The sequence below is a fragment of the Rhinolophus sinicus genome, chromosome 13 (genome assembly GCF_057876585.1).
Source record: "Rhinolophus sinicus isolate RSI-liver-muscle chromosome 13, RSI-T2T, whole genome shotgun sequence".
NCBI lineage: Eukaryota > Metazoa > Chordata > Mammalia > Chiroptera > Rhinolophidae > Rhinolophus > Rhinolophus sinicus.
The window spans coordinates 46,965,649-46,981,323 of NC_142513.1; the positions used below are offsets into that span (position 1 = coordinate 46,965,649).

Sequence of the window (15,675 nt, forward strand, 5' to 3'; positions counted from 1 at the left end):
TATTCTTGTATGATCTTTTGTATTTCTGTGACATCCGTGATAACGTCCCCTCTTTCATTTTTTATTTTATTAGTGTCTTTTCTCTTTTTATCTTAGTGAGTCTAGCCAAGGGTTTCTCAATTTTGTTAATCTTTTCAAAGAACCAGCTCTTTGTCACATTAATTTTTTCTATTATCTTTTTGTTCTCTATTTCATTTAGTTCTGCTCTGATTTTTGTTATTTCCTTTCTGTTGCTGACCTTGGGTTTCATTTGTTCTTTTTCTAGTTCTTTAAGGTGGAATGTGAGGTTATTTATTTGGGATTTTTCTTGTTTCTTGAGATAGGCCTGTAATGAGATAAATTTCCCTCTTAAAACTGCTTTCGCTGCATCCCCTAAATTTTGGTAGGATGTGTTTTCATTTTCATTTGTTTCTATGTGTATTTTGATCTCTAGTCTTATTTCTTTTTTGACCTGTTCATTCTTTCAAAGTATGTTGTTTAATTTCCATGTATTTGTGGTTTTTCCTGCTTTCTTTTTGCAGTTGATAACCAATTTCAAAGCCTTGGGATCAGAGAATATGCTTGGTATGATTTCAGTCTTCTTAAATTGCTGAAGTTAGTTTTATGTCCCAATATATGGTCTATCCTTGAGAATGTTCCATGTACACTAGAAAAAAATTTGTAGTCTGATGTTTTAGGATGAAGTGCTCTATAAATGTCAATTATGTCCATTTCATATAATGTGTCATTTAGGGCTGCTATTTCGTTATTTATTTTCTGTTTGGATGATCTATCCGTAGTTCTCAATGATGTATTTAGCTACCCTAGTATAATTGTGTTTTGGTCAGTTTCTCCCTGTAGTTCTGTTAGTAGTTGCTTTGTATATTTTGGTGTTCCCTGATTGGGGGCATAAATATTGATGACTGTTATGTTTTCTTGTTGTATAGTTCCCTTTACCATTATGAAATGTCCATCTTTGTCGCTTGTTAGCTTTTTACCCTGAAGTCTGTTTCGTCTGATATCAGTATGACTACACCTGATTTTCTCTGGATACCAATTGCTTGGAGTGTCAATTTCCACCCTTTCACTTTGAACCTATGTTTGTCCTTGTAGCTGAGATGAGTCTCTTGGAGACAGCATATGGTTGAGTTTAGTTTTTTGATCCAATCTGCTACTCTGTGCCCTTTTATTTTTGAGTTCAGTCCATTTACATTTAGGGTAATTATTGATATGTGAGGATTTCCTATCATTCTATCTTTGGTTTTCTGGTAAGACTGTGTCTCCATTGTTTCTTTGCCTCTTTGTTGTTGTCTATTATTTCTGTGTGGTGATATTCTATGATTTTTTCCTCTGTTTCTTCATTTATTACAGTATGTATTTCAGTTCTAGATTTTTTTGGGATGGTTACCATTAAGTTTATGTAAAAGAAAGTTTGCTATTTAAAGTATTCCATTTTCTTAAGCATGCTTACTTTTTCCATTCCCATATTCCGGTTCAGGCCTTTACTCTGCCCCTTTTTATGTTTTGGTTGCCACAAATTGTCCCTGTTGATGGTGGTTGAATAGCCTCCTTTAGTATTTCTTGTAGTGCAGGTCGTGTATTAGAAAAGTCCCTCAGCTGCTGTATGTCTGGAAAGGTCTTTATTCTTCCTTCATATCTAAAGGTTGTCTTTGCTGAGTATATTATTCTTGGCTCATAATTTCTCTCTCGATAGTTTGAATATTTGGTTCCACTCCCTCCTGGCTTATAGAGTTTCTGCTGAAAAATCTGATGCTATTCTAACAGGCTTTCCTTTGTAGGTTGCCATCTTCTTTTCCCTGGCTGCCTTGAGGATTCTTTCTTTGTCGTTGATTTTAGACAGCTTCAATACAATGTGCCTTGGAGAAGGCCTGTTGTGGTTGAGGTAATTAGGTGTTCTATTTGCTTCTTGGATTCGAGGACCCAGTTCTTTCCACATGTTTGGAAAGTTCTCATTGACTATTTGTTTGAATATACTCTCAGTTCCCTTCTCTCTTTCTTCTCCTGGTATGCCCATTATTCTTATATTGCTCTTTCTGATGGAGTCAGAAAGTTCTTGTAGAGTTCTTTCATTTCTTTTAAGTCTCAAGTCTCTTTTTTCTTCCATCCATGACATTTCCAGGTTTCTTTCTTTGATGTCACTGATTCTTTCCTCCATCTGGTCAACTCTACTACCCAAGTTGGCTATTTCATCCTTCATTTCTTCTGTTGAGTTCTTAATCTCCAGAAATTCTATTTGTTGTTTTTTTTTCAAAATTTCAATCTCTTTGGTAAAATGTTCATGTTGTTCTTTGAGTGTGTTTCTGAGTTTATTAAACTGCCTGTCTGTGTTTTCTTGCATCTCGCTGAGTTTTTTCAGAACTGCAATCTTGAGTTCTCTGTCATTTAAGTCACATATTTCCATATCTTTTGGTTCATTTTCTGGTGACTTTTCATTTTCTGTCTGAGCTGTGTTGTTACCTTGGTTATTCATGGCAATTATTGATTTATTTTTAATCATTTATTTTTAACCATTTGCTGATGTGCATTAATAATTTTGAGAGTGAAAAGGTTTCTTAAAAACATGTTACCTTTTTATTTGTGGCAAAAAGAGATAGGGCAGTGAAATGAGAAGAAATGGGAAGGCGATAGTATATGAGATAGACAACCATGAAAGTCCACATGTGTTTGTGACAGAGGATGAATAAGTTATAATTGAAGGCATTTTCATCATTCAGAATGGAGAGTCTCATCATGATGGTGGAACAGACCAATAGCTGAATATATACATTCATTTTTGGTTCTTGTGTTTCTTCCAGAGTTTTGCTTGGTCATCTTGCTCTGAGTGGTCCATTGGCCTCCGGGTCCCATTTGTGGTGGACATCTGTTCAATGACATTTGAGCAGCTGGACCTCCTTCTGCGGCAAGTGAGTGAGGGCATGGATGGCACCGCTGACTGGCCCCCACCCCAAGAGAAAGAGTGCGTGGCCGTGGCAACGTTGAGCCTTCTTCGACTTCAGGTGTTAATGGCTTCTCTCTCCTCTTGTTATAGGTGTTAGGTGTTTGTTTGCATGGTTATGATTTTGAAGGGTGTGGGTTTTAGCCTGTAAAATGAATCGCTTAAGGTATTGTAAAGTAAGATTATGATGGAGTGTATGTAATGTGTACAAGGCTTAAAAAATCAGCCTGGTTATTTTACGTTTGTCCTGGAAGTCAGTCTCTGCATCAGGTGAGAGTGTGTCAGGATTGTGTCACTTCTGCTGGAATCAGTGTGCTGGCATTCATCAAAGCCCCGATCTTGAATGTGCTGTTGTGACTGGAGAGCAACTGGGTGACACTGGGTGGTGGAGGCACCTCTGGGCGTGCTGGTCAGTCTCCTCCCTGGGCTGTGAGAGCGACCCAGTCAGCATGGCTCCCTCCGGTGTGCCGCCTTTAAGGGTAAAACAGGGCAACATCAAAAGCGCTCCCACAATATTTCTTTTCCTTTATCTTTGTTGTTATTTTTTAAAAGTAAAAGTACAGCTGAAATCTTCGGTCATCATATTTTTCTTTGTAATGAAATCCTATGACTTAATGTCAAGAGAACAGTTTTTCTCAGCAAAGTAATTTTCACCTTTATGATACAAGGATTTCTGTGTGACCCATCATGTCCTTTATATTTGAATAAAAGTCAGCTTGAGGTATTATGTAATATTTAATAAGATTTGAAATCCACCATTTTTAGGGCTTCTAAATGAAAATTGTTTTTGTCCTTGCAGTTGCATGCTGCCATTAGTCACCAGGTTGACCCAGAGTTCCTTGGTTTAGGTCTGGGCAGCGTCCTCCTCAACAGTCTGAAGCAGACGGTGGTTGCCCTGGCCAGCAGTGCAGGCGTCCTGGGCACGGTGCAGGCGGCCGCCCAGGCCGTGCTGCAGAGCGGGTGGTCCGTGCTGCTGCCCACCGCCGAGGAGCGGGCCCGCGCTCTCTCTGCTCTCCTGCCCTGTGCAGGTGAGCCAGGCAGAGTGGGGGACCGGGCGGAGGTGGGAATGCCCTGGGAGGCGCTAGTGCTTCCCTTGCATTGGCAAGAACACTTTTCCCTTTTCCAGTTTCAGGCAATGAAGTTAACATAAGTCCGGGTCGTCGATTCATGGTTGATCTTCTAGTGGGCAGTCTGATGGCTGATGGAGGCTTAGAGTCGGCCTTGAATGCAGCCATTACTGCCGAAATCCAGGTATGGCCCTGGGAGTGTGTGCGCGAGCCCCGGGGGGGGGGGGGGGGGAGTTTTACATGGCTCTGAGCTGAGATTGCAATACCATACTCAGACTTGTAAAGAAATAACACCCTTTTGCTAGAATGATTGAAAAACTGAAACACAAACTTGTAACATCTAAATATTTTCTGTGGTTAAAAGTCTTACTAGTTTAAAAAACTTTACGGAAGTATAAAGTATGATAAAATGTACCCACTTTAAGTGTCCATTTAAATGGTTTTTGTATTGGTTTATAATTATCCCTGGTTGTTCACAGAAAGTGAAAGAATTCACGAGACTCTGAAAAGTAGGAAAGCAAGAAAATGTTTATTAAAAGTCAGGCAGAGAGAGAGAGAGAGCCAGTGGCAGTGTCTAGAGAAGATGGCTGCCACAGGTTTCTGTTTGTAAGAGAAATACTGACAAAAGGAGTTTGCCAGGGCAGAGTCTGATAGAAACAGCTGCCGAGACAGGGGTAGAAGTCAGAAATACTGGCAGAAAAGATGCTGGGGGCAGAGTGGAGAATAGACAGCTGCACCGATAAGAAGGAGTGCTAGGGTTTTGTATTTTTCTATGCAGGATGTAGGGTGCCTGTCAGCTTGTAGGGGGGCTGCCGTTACAATTGTCTTCTTCCGGGACCTGTTCTGTTTCCAGCTATGATGGAGGTGAGGTGCTTGTCAGCTTGCAGGTAGTGTTAGCCGGGGGATTCAGAGCCAAGTGTTTAGTTTTTAAGCTTGTTCCTGCCAGCTCACAGGCTCACTCCTGTTAATTCTTTGCCTGTCCCATCCTGCCAGCTCACAGGCTCACTCCTATTAGCTATTTACTTGTAGCATCGATTTTGACAGTTATCTTGATCATATTGTAAATCATTTCCATCACCAAGAAAGTGCCTTTGTGCCCCTTGCACTGGAAATTAGGACACTCCCTTGCCTCAGGTTAAATTGTGGCAGTTGTGAATGTCACTTAAATGGAATCCTAAGTATGTACTTCTTATGTCTGCTTCACTTTGCCTTGGTAGCATCTTCCACGTTCATCTGTGTTGCAGGGTGGTCACATGTGCGCTCTGTGGAGCCATAGTCACTGTGTGATCACACGGCACTGCTCATCTATCCATGCTGCTGTCACAGACATTTGATTGTTTTTGACTCTGAAACTACTCTGATCACCATCTGTACAGGTTGTTTAGTCAACACGTGTTTTTTTTCTCTTTAGTAAAATAAATACTTTGAATTTGCTGGGTTCTAGGTTGAGTATGTGTTTACGGTTTCCTAGAGTGACTGTGCCATTTATATTTGACCCAGCCTGTACGAGAGTTCTAGCTCTTTCTTGTCCTAACTGGATATGAGGCAGGTTAATTTCAGCTCAGCTGTGGGCTGTGGTTTTAATTTGTATTTGCATGTGCTTATTGGCCATTCAGAGCTGCTTTTGTTGCTTTTTTTTTGTTTTAAAGATTTTATCAGGGAAGGGGAACAGGACTATATTGGGGAACAGTGTGTACTTCCAGGCCTCTTTTCCAAGTCAAGTTGTTGTCCTTTCAGTCTTAGTTGTGGAGGGCGCAGCTCAGTTCCAGGTCCAGTTGCCGTTGCTAGTTGTAGGGGCGCAGCCCACCATCCCTTGCGGGAGTCGAACCCGCAACCTTGTGGTTGAGAGCCCGCGTTCCAGCCAATTGAGCCATCCGGGAGCTCAGTGGCAGCTCAGCTCCAGGAGCCGTGTTCAATCTTAGTTGCAGGGGGCGCTGCCCACCATCCCTTGCGGGAGTCGAGGAGTCGCACCAGCAACCTTGTGGTTGAGAGCCCACTGGCCCATGTGGGAATCGAACCGGCAGCCTTCGGAGTTAGGAGCACGGAGCTCCAACCGCCTGAGCCACTGGGCCGGCCCTTTTGTTGCTTTCAAGTTGTATAGTTTTTGATTTAAAAATTTACATTGATGAAATTAGATGAAGTATCTTTGAAAAGATACTTAAATGTTAAATTGAGAACAATTAGAAGAAATCATACATGTGATGATGTAACAACTATGCTGTTTGTATATTTGGTATTTTCCAGGGACTGGGCTGTGTACTTTCATTTTCTCGTTGAACCTTGTCAACCATGTGCAGTGGAAAATGTGTTTTAAAATTTCGTTTTATAGATGTAGACATAAGTAGTGCAGATGTTTGGTGGTGTGCTGAGGTGTCATGGCTAGTGAGTGGCAGCGTTGCTGACTCCAGACCTCTTTTTTTTCCTCCTGTGCCCCATGCGACTCCGTGTGACGCTGGCCTGATAGGACAATGACAGTGAACAGGCAGAGGCCATCCGCCTGTGGGCCAGACAGTAACTGTGATGTGACCGAGCAGGATTTTTAGAACCTATTAATTTAGTTCACAGATGTTTATTCTGTGCTTCCTGCTGGACAGAGACCTGGAAGGGGGCTACTGAGATCTGCAGACTGTGATCTCTGAGATAGTAAATAAGGAGCCTGAAAAATAGCCAAAAGGCCATTTATTTTGAAATAAAATTTTGATGCTACAGAAAGGCAGAAATAAGAAAACCTCATTATTTAGGAATAACCATTGTTAATATTTTTGGTGTATAGTCTTCCAGACTTTTGAAAATGCAAACGTTTACTAACAATATTGATTATGGTGCCAGAATTGGTCTCGATGACATAATCAGTTTCATCTTTTTCACTTATTATCAATGTTGAATATTCTAGTGCTAGTTCATTTGCTCTGTTACTTTGGGAAAGTCTGTCATAGAGAGAGGGAATCTGTTTCTTTTTTTAAAAGAACAGCCTCCTTTTGGTGACCATTTAGGTTTTAGATTGTACTATTATAAATAATTTTTTATTCTTGTAGGTTACGTTATAGAGTACAAGAATGATTACTAGGAAAAAGTTCTAGAAATGAAATAGCTAGGTAAAAAGTACGCACTTTTTTAAGCTTTCCATGTTACCTTCCTATCCTTAAGAATGGGGGCCCAGTTCCGTCCCTATCATTGAGTTTGGGCCTTCATCCCAAGGCCCCTCAGGACTGGGTGGGACTGTTGGTGTGTACACAGTTCTGGTGTTGCCATTGGGAAATAAAGCCCAGAAAGAAAGATCTTTGCTTCTTCACAGTAAATTTGGTTACTAAAACCATGCATGGTACATAGTAGTTCCTCAGGAATATAGGTTGCATTTGACTGGCAAAAGAGATCCCCCTTTTAAAAAAAAGTCTTTATTGAGATGTAATTCACATACTATAAGCTTCACTCTTTTACAGTGTGTCATTCAGTGGTTTTTCGTACATTCACAGCGTTGTGCAGCCGTCACCAGCATGTGGTTTCAGAGCAGTCTCATCGCTCCCAGGGAGACTGTGCCCCTGACAGTCACTCCCCGCTCCTTCCAGCCACTGACAACCACCCATCTCTTTCTGTCTTTAACTAGTTCCCTGTTTTGGACATCTCATAGACATGGATTCAAACAATATGTGGCCTTTTGTGTCTGACTTCTTCACCCAGCATAGTGTTTCAAAGTTCATCCAGGTTGTCGCATCTGTGTTGTACTTCATTTTTTACAATTGCTAAACAGTATTCCATTGTATGGATAGAGCACGTTTTCTTTATCATTCCTTCAGCTGATGGACATTTGGGCTGTTCCCACTTTTAAGTTCTTATGAAAAATGCTGTTACGAACATTCGTCTGTAGGTTTTTGTGTGGACGTAGGATTTTATTTCTTAGGGGTATATGCCTAGGAGTGGCATAGGTAAGTTAATGTTTGGAAGAGCGGCCAGACCTTTCTTAAGTGGCTGCAGCATTTTGCACGCCCTGCAGCGGTGTGTGAGGGTCCCAGTCCCCACGTCCTCACCAGTGCTTACTACTGTCCATCTCTTTATTAGAGCCGCGTGGCAGGTGTGAATTTCCTCGGTGACTAATGATGTTGAGCATCTTTTCATGTGTGATTGGCCATTTGTACATCTTCTTTGAAGATACGTCTGTTCCAGTCATTTGCCTGTTTGTGGATTGGGTCACGTTGAACTATAACTATTGAGTTATAAGCATCTTTTCTGTGTTCTGGACTCATGTCTCTTATCAGATCTATGACGTGAGAATACTTCCCGTATTGCTGCGCGTGTCTGGAAAGCAGACAGACTGTGTGTGTGTGTGGGGGGGGGGGCAGATCACATTGGCTGGGGTGCTGAGATCTGAGGGACTTCACAGAAGGGGCTGGAGACCATCAGCAGTGACAGCCTGGACATCGGATTTGTAGGGACAAGTGATCTGTTAGAAACTGAGCAGCTTGAGTGACAGGGTTTCCAACAGGTAATGTGGGCCCTTGTCACCAGGTGTGTGAGTTGGCGTCTAGCGGTGGGGACAGCAAGGCTGTGGGAGCAGGGCTCAGCCGGGTGCCATCGCACCTGTTGCTAAGACAGCTGGTTTGATGAATTACAGGACATCGAAGCCAAAAAAGAAGCACAGAAGGAAAAAGAGATTGATGAACAGGAAGTGGATGCCTCGGCGTTCCATAGAAGTAGGACTCCATTGGATAAGGATCTCATCAACACGGGGATCTATGAATCTTCCGGAAAACAGTGTTTGCCTCTGGTGCAGCTCATACAACAGCTTCTTCGGTAAGTAGTAATGGATATCTGTTATTGTAATAGATTATTGGTTTTCATATGAAGATAGTGAAATTAGCAGTAGGATTTGGATTTCAAAGGTGGGTTTGGCTGTCGAGGAGATGCTCTGAAAATTACCCAGGAGAGGGTAGGGTCAAGAGCAGACTTAAGTACAGATGAGAGGAAAGCTTGGGGTGCTGTATGAGGCAGAGCTAGGGATTCTGAAGGTTTTCACATAAGAGAAAATTGGACTGTGCAGTAAACCTAGGACGAGACCCTTATCTTCATTATTACACAGATAGATGCAAATCGGAGTCACTGTGGACAGGTCAGTTTTTAAAAACTGGTTGTATCATCACCTCATTCTATACATTATAGATTTAGGCGTGTGACTTTTTATAAGACAACTTTTTATTTAAAAGTTGAAGTAAATAAGAGTGGTGAGTGTTATTTTCGAAGGCTGAATCAGGAGGAGGTAAGAATCAGTCAGTCAGAATATAAACAAAGGCTGACCTTGACAAGAGCCGAAGGGTCAGACAAGACTACAAAATGTCACCTGGCATTTCAGAGCCATTCACAAAGTGACGACACAGGTGTTTCTCCATCCAGAGGTGTGTACAGGAGTTTTATATCACTGGACCCTTCCATGCAGCTCTCAGGAGCACATTCAGAAAGCAGAGGGCGTCCTTCTATCTTAGGCGTTTTCTCTGCTCTGCTCACTGTGACTCACATTTGGGGAACGAAGCCAGCTACTGGTCACGATCTGTATTTCTGAGTTTAGTTTATGTCGTGATTTCTTTAACTGCTATTATTTTTTAAACAGCCATAATTTGTTTCCTTTTACAATCCTCTGTCCCCTGCGTAGAAACATTGCTTCTCAGACAGTAGCCAGGTTGAAAGACGTTGCCCGTCGGATTTCGTCACGTCAAGACTTGGAGCAACACGGCCGTGACAGCTCGGCCTCACTGGATTTGCTGCTGCGTTTTCAGCGCCTGCTCATCAGTAAACTTTACCCAGGAGAAAGCACAGGACAGACCTCAGAGAGCTGCAGTGAGTTGCTTGTAGTGTTCACACGCGTGGCGTGTGTCCTGGGCTTTTTAATCAGGCTCTTGGACGTGCCTGTTCTGCGTGCCTGGATGGGCAGTTCTTGTGCTGTATAAATGTACCAATTTTCGGGGGGCTTCATTTTGCATCCACCTTTATTTTTGGATGAATATTTCTATATTAGACTTACTGTCTTGACCTTTGAATTCTTCAGACATCAGGAATAGCATCCTTTATTGAAGTCTGTCCGACTTATTCCACGTGTTATTTGTGGACTGTTGGAGATTGACACAGTGTGGGAACAAAACAGTGCCGTCCTATTTGTGTATCATGCTGGGAAGCCAGTGGGTGTGGCTGGGGCAAGGCTGGGTCTCAGTGATGGCTCTGCTTTATCAGCTGCTGGCCATGGGGCTGGGCTTCTCGGGCTGTAGATTGCTCACCTACGGAATTGGGGTAACACCTGCGGGTTCTTGTGGGGATTGAAACAGGATGATGCGGCAGTGCTCAGCCATGGGCAGGATGGGCGGTAGGGCACTTTCCCCAGCTCCGCAGAGAGTGGCCGGCTCTCCAGGAGGGAGTTTTCTGTCAAGGGTGGGAAGGTTGGCTGCTTTCGTTAGTTTAGCTAGTCTTTTTCTAGCTAGTTCATGCTAAAGTAACTTAGTTACTTCCTGAAAAGTTAGGCACTTGTAGATGGAAAATTTCAGGTTGAAATAGGTGAACTTAAAGTGTGAAAGAGGTAATCGTATCATACACGAAATCACAAGGACTGAAAAGCTGTTAAGAGCCGTGTAGGAAGAAAATCAGATTGAAAGATGCCTAACTTTGTTCATTCAGATTAATTTGTACGTGTTAAGACTTGGACTTAGAAAACATTTGTGTATTGAATATAAGGCTTTAAAACTCTTTGAGTTATGATTTTAGTATTTATACCCCCAGAGTTTCTAGGTACTCTGTAGTACAGTGAGTAAAAATCAAAACCAAATTCACTGTTTTTCAAATCATGTGATACAAAAAGAGCCAAGGATTAAGGGGTGAGGAGTAGTTCCTATTTGAGGAAATTATAGGTGAGAGATGTAGAAATGCTAGTGGAATAGTGGAGCAATTTAGTTCATTTACACAGGAAATTTTCCTGACGAAGATGAGATTTTCTAAATCTTTCTTTAAGGTCCTGAGCTGATGGGGGTCGGCTCCTTGCTGAAGAAGTACACGGCCCTTCTGTGCACGCACATCGGGGACACACTGCCCGTGGCCACCAGCATCGCCTCCACTAGTTGGCGGCACTTCGCAGAGGTGGCCTGCATTGTGGAAGGGGACTTCACCGGTACTTGCTTGTTTCCTGCCTGTGGACATGTGTTCATTTTCAGAGACCGATGAGAGTTAAAAATCCATCATTTCCTAATAAACCTGCTTGCCTTTCCCCCATACATTTTCTAGTCCTGTTCCATTTTTCCTTCTGTTTTTTTAAGAATTCTGTTGCTGAGCAGCCTGGCATAGGAGTCATGTCACTGTCAATATAATTAGTGATTTAGAGACGCCACCATTATTAGTTCTTCCGTAATGAGGTCCCGGTAATTATCTAATTTATTTCAGCAGCATAAAATTCAGTGTCCTTTCAAGACCTTAACAAATTCCCACATTGCTTAGTGCTGTTTCAAGTGAAGTCAGTGACATTAGGTCATTATTATTGAGTGCTTTTTTTTTTCTGGTAGTGAATTTAGTTGTAAACACTTAGTTTTCTGAATAAAAGACTCTAGTTAATACTTCTGTGTTGAAACAGTATTTTTGAAAAGTATTCTTGTAACTCATAGGGTTGTTTGATACCTATATCTGTCTCTTTCAAAATGAAAGGTAAAATAATCCTGTAGAATAGAAATATGCTGAAGGACAAGTTTTCTTTATTTTATGACTTATCAGAATTTAAACATAGAACAGGCTTAGAAAGGTTTTATAGGATAAATGGTTTTATTTAAATCTTAATGCTTTATTACTTTTTTTCTTTTTAAATGTAGGTGTTCTCCTTCCAGAACTAGTAGTTTCTATAGTGCTTCTGCTCAGTAAAAATGCTGGTCTCATGCAGGAGGCTGGAGCTGTCCCTCTGCTGGGTGGCCTGTTGGCACATCTGGATCGCTTTAACCACCTGGCACCAGGGAAGGAACGGGACGACCATGAAGAGCTAGCCTGGCCCGGCATCATGGGTATGACGTCTTAATTTAAAGGCTTTGTCTGAGGGAAGTCTGTGCTCGTCTGACTGTTCCTGCCGTTCCATTTGCAAGAATCCTTGACTAAGGAAGAGCACTTACCTGCGATCGGTGCTGATGGTGGTGTAAGTGGGAAAGGAAGACAGTGCAAGTCAGAAGAGATTTGGGTTTTATTGAAGGAAGATTTTTCTGTTAGTAATGGTTGTTACATCCTGAAATGGATTATTTTAGAAAGTTCTGGAAACCCCTTTCTTGGGTGTCTCCAGGAGGTACTGTTGAGGTGGTTCGATGTGGTCCAGCTTTGGAAGCAGACATCAATATGGGTGACTTTCTAAACCTCTCTGCGTCACCTGACCTTAACGAGTGTGCAGCCCCCCCAGTCAGCTGAGCGCTTCCCTGTAGGAACTGTCTTGCTATGACACTTATCCTCTCAAAGTTTTGAGCTTTGACGGTTTTGAGTCTAAGTAACTATACTCTGTATGGTTCTGACTTCCGGGACTCATTGAATTAGAGTTGTGGTTCAACTTCCATTTTATGGGAAAGCTTTTCTCCTACTGTCTAGTCTGTCGTCTTTCTAACACAGGAGCAACAATTGTCTCGAGGAAAACCAGCTTAGGATACTGAGCGTCGGTTTTCATTTTCTTACTCTAGCTAATGTTTCTAGCACCATTCACCTACTTTTGTAAACTTAAATGGCTATTCATTTTTGTTTCGCTGCTAAATATGGTTGAGGGCATTTAATTTCATCAGCAGATCAAATATCTTCATTGTGAAACCTGGTTTTATTATGGAATATGACATGTACATGAAGGTACAGGGAGCAGCTCTGATTCATCACAGAGAAAACTGACATATGTCCAGGTTAGGGAGTGGACGCTGGCAGTACCCTCCCTGGGCACCTCCTGTCATCTCCCGGCAGGGACCCCTTCCCATCTCTTGATCACTTTATCTGCTAGGCACGTACCCCTGAAGGACTTCCTTGTTTAGACGTTTCATGTGTGTTTCTTGGTGGTTCTTTGGGTCTGCCAGTCTCCACAGTGGTGGTGCTGATTTCCATCTCCACAGAAATGGAACATCTTCATTGCTCTTCCTCCGTGCGCACAGGTCACGTGTCATTTTTCCCACAGGCATTTGGTCCAGAGCATCATTGTGCCAGCACCTTTGGGTGAAGGAACTGTTCTTGGTCATTCTTCTGGAGCACCACCTTTGTGTGAGTCAGGTGGTGCTCTGCCTGTGTCCGCTTCCTTTCCGTGGCCGGCTGCCCTGGTTAGCACCTCGTCCTTGTCTCATCCCTAGGAACAGAGGAATTTCACATTTCACACATGACATGATTTTTTGTAGGGTTTTCTCTGTAGATACTTTTAAATATTAAGGATGTTTCCCTTCTGTTTCTGCTTTGTGGTGAAGTTTTAATTATGAATGGATACTGAATGTCATCAAATACTTTCTCTGCATCTCTTGAAGGTTATACAGTTTTTCTTCTTTTTTTTCTATATCTGTGTGAATTACTGATTTTTCAAGTGCTAATTCAGGCATCCATTTTTGGGATAAAACTACCTTGGTCAAATTATGTTGGTTGTATTAATATATATTGCTGGTAGTGTTTTGCTTTTTTAAAAACCAGTTTTGCATCTGTATTTGTGAAGTTGGCCTGTGATTTTCTTTTCTTGTAATGCCCTACACGTTACTGATAACCCCCCTGCCTTTACTAATAAACAAGCTGTAATTCAGGAAGATGGTGGTCTTCCCATCAGCTCTTCTTAATTTGTATACAGTCTGTCAACTGAGAATGTTAGCTAGTCAGGATCCGATGGTGCAAAAACATAACAGACATTCAAGGTTTCAGTAAGCCAGATTGTGAGTTGGACAATGTTCTTTTCCAATTTTATTTTTTTTGGAAAGGTGTGTATAAGATTAGTAGAATTTGACGAATAATCATCTTGGTCAGTAGTTTTGTTTCTAAATAATTTTTTGGTGGGAGGGGATGAGTAGAGTGTGAGCCCAACTTTTTTTTAAATAGTGGTAAAATATACATAACAAAGTTTACCTTTTTTTTTTCCTGATTTTTTTTTTAAATTTTATTTTATTAAATTTATTGGGGTGACAATTGTTAGTAAAATTACATAGATTTCAGGTGTACAATTCTGTATTACATCATCTATAAATCCCATTGTGTGTTCATCACCCAGAGTCAGTTCTCCTTCCATCACCATATATTCGATCCCCCTTACCCTCATCTCCCACCCCCCACCCCCCTTACCCTCTGGCAACCACCAAACCATTGTCTGTGTCTATGAGTTTCTGTTTCTCATTTGTTTGTCTTGTTCTTTTGTTGCTTTTGGTTTATATACCACATATCAGTGAAATCACATAGTTCTCTGCTTTTTCTGTCTGACTTATTTCGCTCAGCATTACACTCTCAAGATCCATCCATGTTGTCACAAATGTTCCTATATCATCTTTTCTTACCGCCGAATAGTATTCCATTGTGTATATATACCACAACTTCTTCATCCATTCATCTATTGAAGGACATTTTGGTTGTTTCCATGTCTTGGCCACCGTAAACAAAGCTGCAATGAACATTGGAGCACACGTGTCTTTATCTCTAAATGTTTTCAGATTTTTTGGGTAGATACCCAGGAGAGGGATTGCTGGGTCATATGGCAATTCTATTCGTAATTTTTTGAGGAACCTCCACACCGCCTTCCATAACGGCTGCACCAGTCTGCATTCCCACCAACAGTGTATGAGGTTTCCTTTTTCTCCACAGCCTCTCCAACATTTGTTACTATTTGTCTTGTTGATGATCGCCATTCTGACTGGGGTAAGGTGATATCTCATTGTGGTTTTGATTTGCATTTCTCTGATGATTAGTGATGTTGAGCATTTTTTCATATGTCTATTTGCCATTTGTATGTCCTCTTTGGAGAAATGTCTCTTCAAGTCCTCTGCCCATTTTTCAATTGGGTTGTTTGTTTTTTTATTGTTGAGTTGCATGAGTTCCTTGTATATTCTGGATACTAGCCCCTTATCGGAGGCACTGTTTGCAAAAATCTTCTCCCATTCAGTTGGTGGCCTCTTTATTTTGTCAATGGTTTCTTTTGCTGTGCAGAAGCTTTTAAGTTTCATATAGACCCATTTGTTTTAGCTTTTACTTCCATTGCCTTTGGAGTCAAATTCATAAAATGCTCTTTGAACCCAAGGTCCCTAAGTTTAGTACCTATGTTTTCTTCTATGCAGTTTATTGTGTCAGGTCTTATGCTTAAGTCTTTGATCCATTTTGAATTAACTTTGGTACATGGTGACAAATAGCAGTCCAGTTTCATTCTTTTGCACGTGGCTATCCAATTCTCCCGGCACCATTTATTGAAGAGGCTGTCTTTCCTCCATTGTATGTTTTTAGCTTCTTTGTCAAAAATTATCAGTCCATATTTATGTGGTTTTATTTCTGGGTCCTCAATTCTATTCCATTGGTCTATGTGTCTGTTTTTCTGCCAACACCATGCTGTTTTGATGATTATAGGCCTGTAGTACAAGCTAAAGTCAGGGAGTGTGATACCTCCAGTATTGTTCTTTGTTCTTAAGATTGCTTTGGCTATTCAGGATCTTTTGTGGTTCCAAACAAATCTGATGGTTTTTTGTTCTATTTCTT

At 41.5% G+C, this 15,675-nt stretch overlaps 1 protein-coding gene across 3 annotated transcripts in view; it reads left to right on the top strand.

The window, feature by feature from the left end:
• HERC2 (HECT and RLD domain containing E3 ubiquitin protein ligase 2) overlaps positions 1–15,675 on the top strand; it is a 154,079-nt gene that overhangs the window by 36,551 nt on the left and 101,853 nt on the right. For all 3 annotated transcript variants that reach the window (XM_019753190.3, XM_019753191.3, XM_019753192.3), the window contains exons 17-23: positions 2,796–2,996; positions 3,735–3,963; positions 4,062–4,186; positions 8,612–8,790; positions 9,644–9,828; positions 10,988–11,143; positions 11,832–12,017. In XM_019753190.3, the coding sequence (XP_019608749.2) occupies positions 2,796–2,996; positions 3,735–3,963; positions 4,062–4,186; positions 8,612–8,790; positions 9,644–9,828; positions 10,988–11,143; positions 11,832–12,017 (1,261 nt within the window). The remainder of the gene's footprint in view (positions 1–2,795; positions 2,997–3,734; positions 3,964–4,061; positions 4,187–8,611; positions 8,791–9,643; positions 9,829–10,987; positions 11,144–11,831; positions 12,018–15,675) is intronic.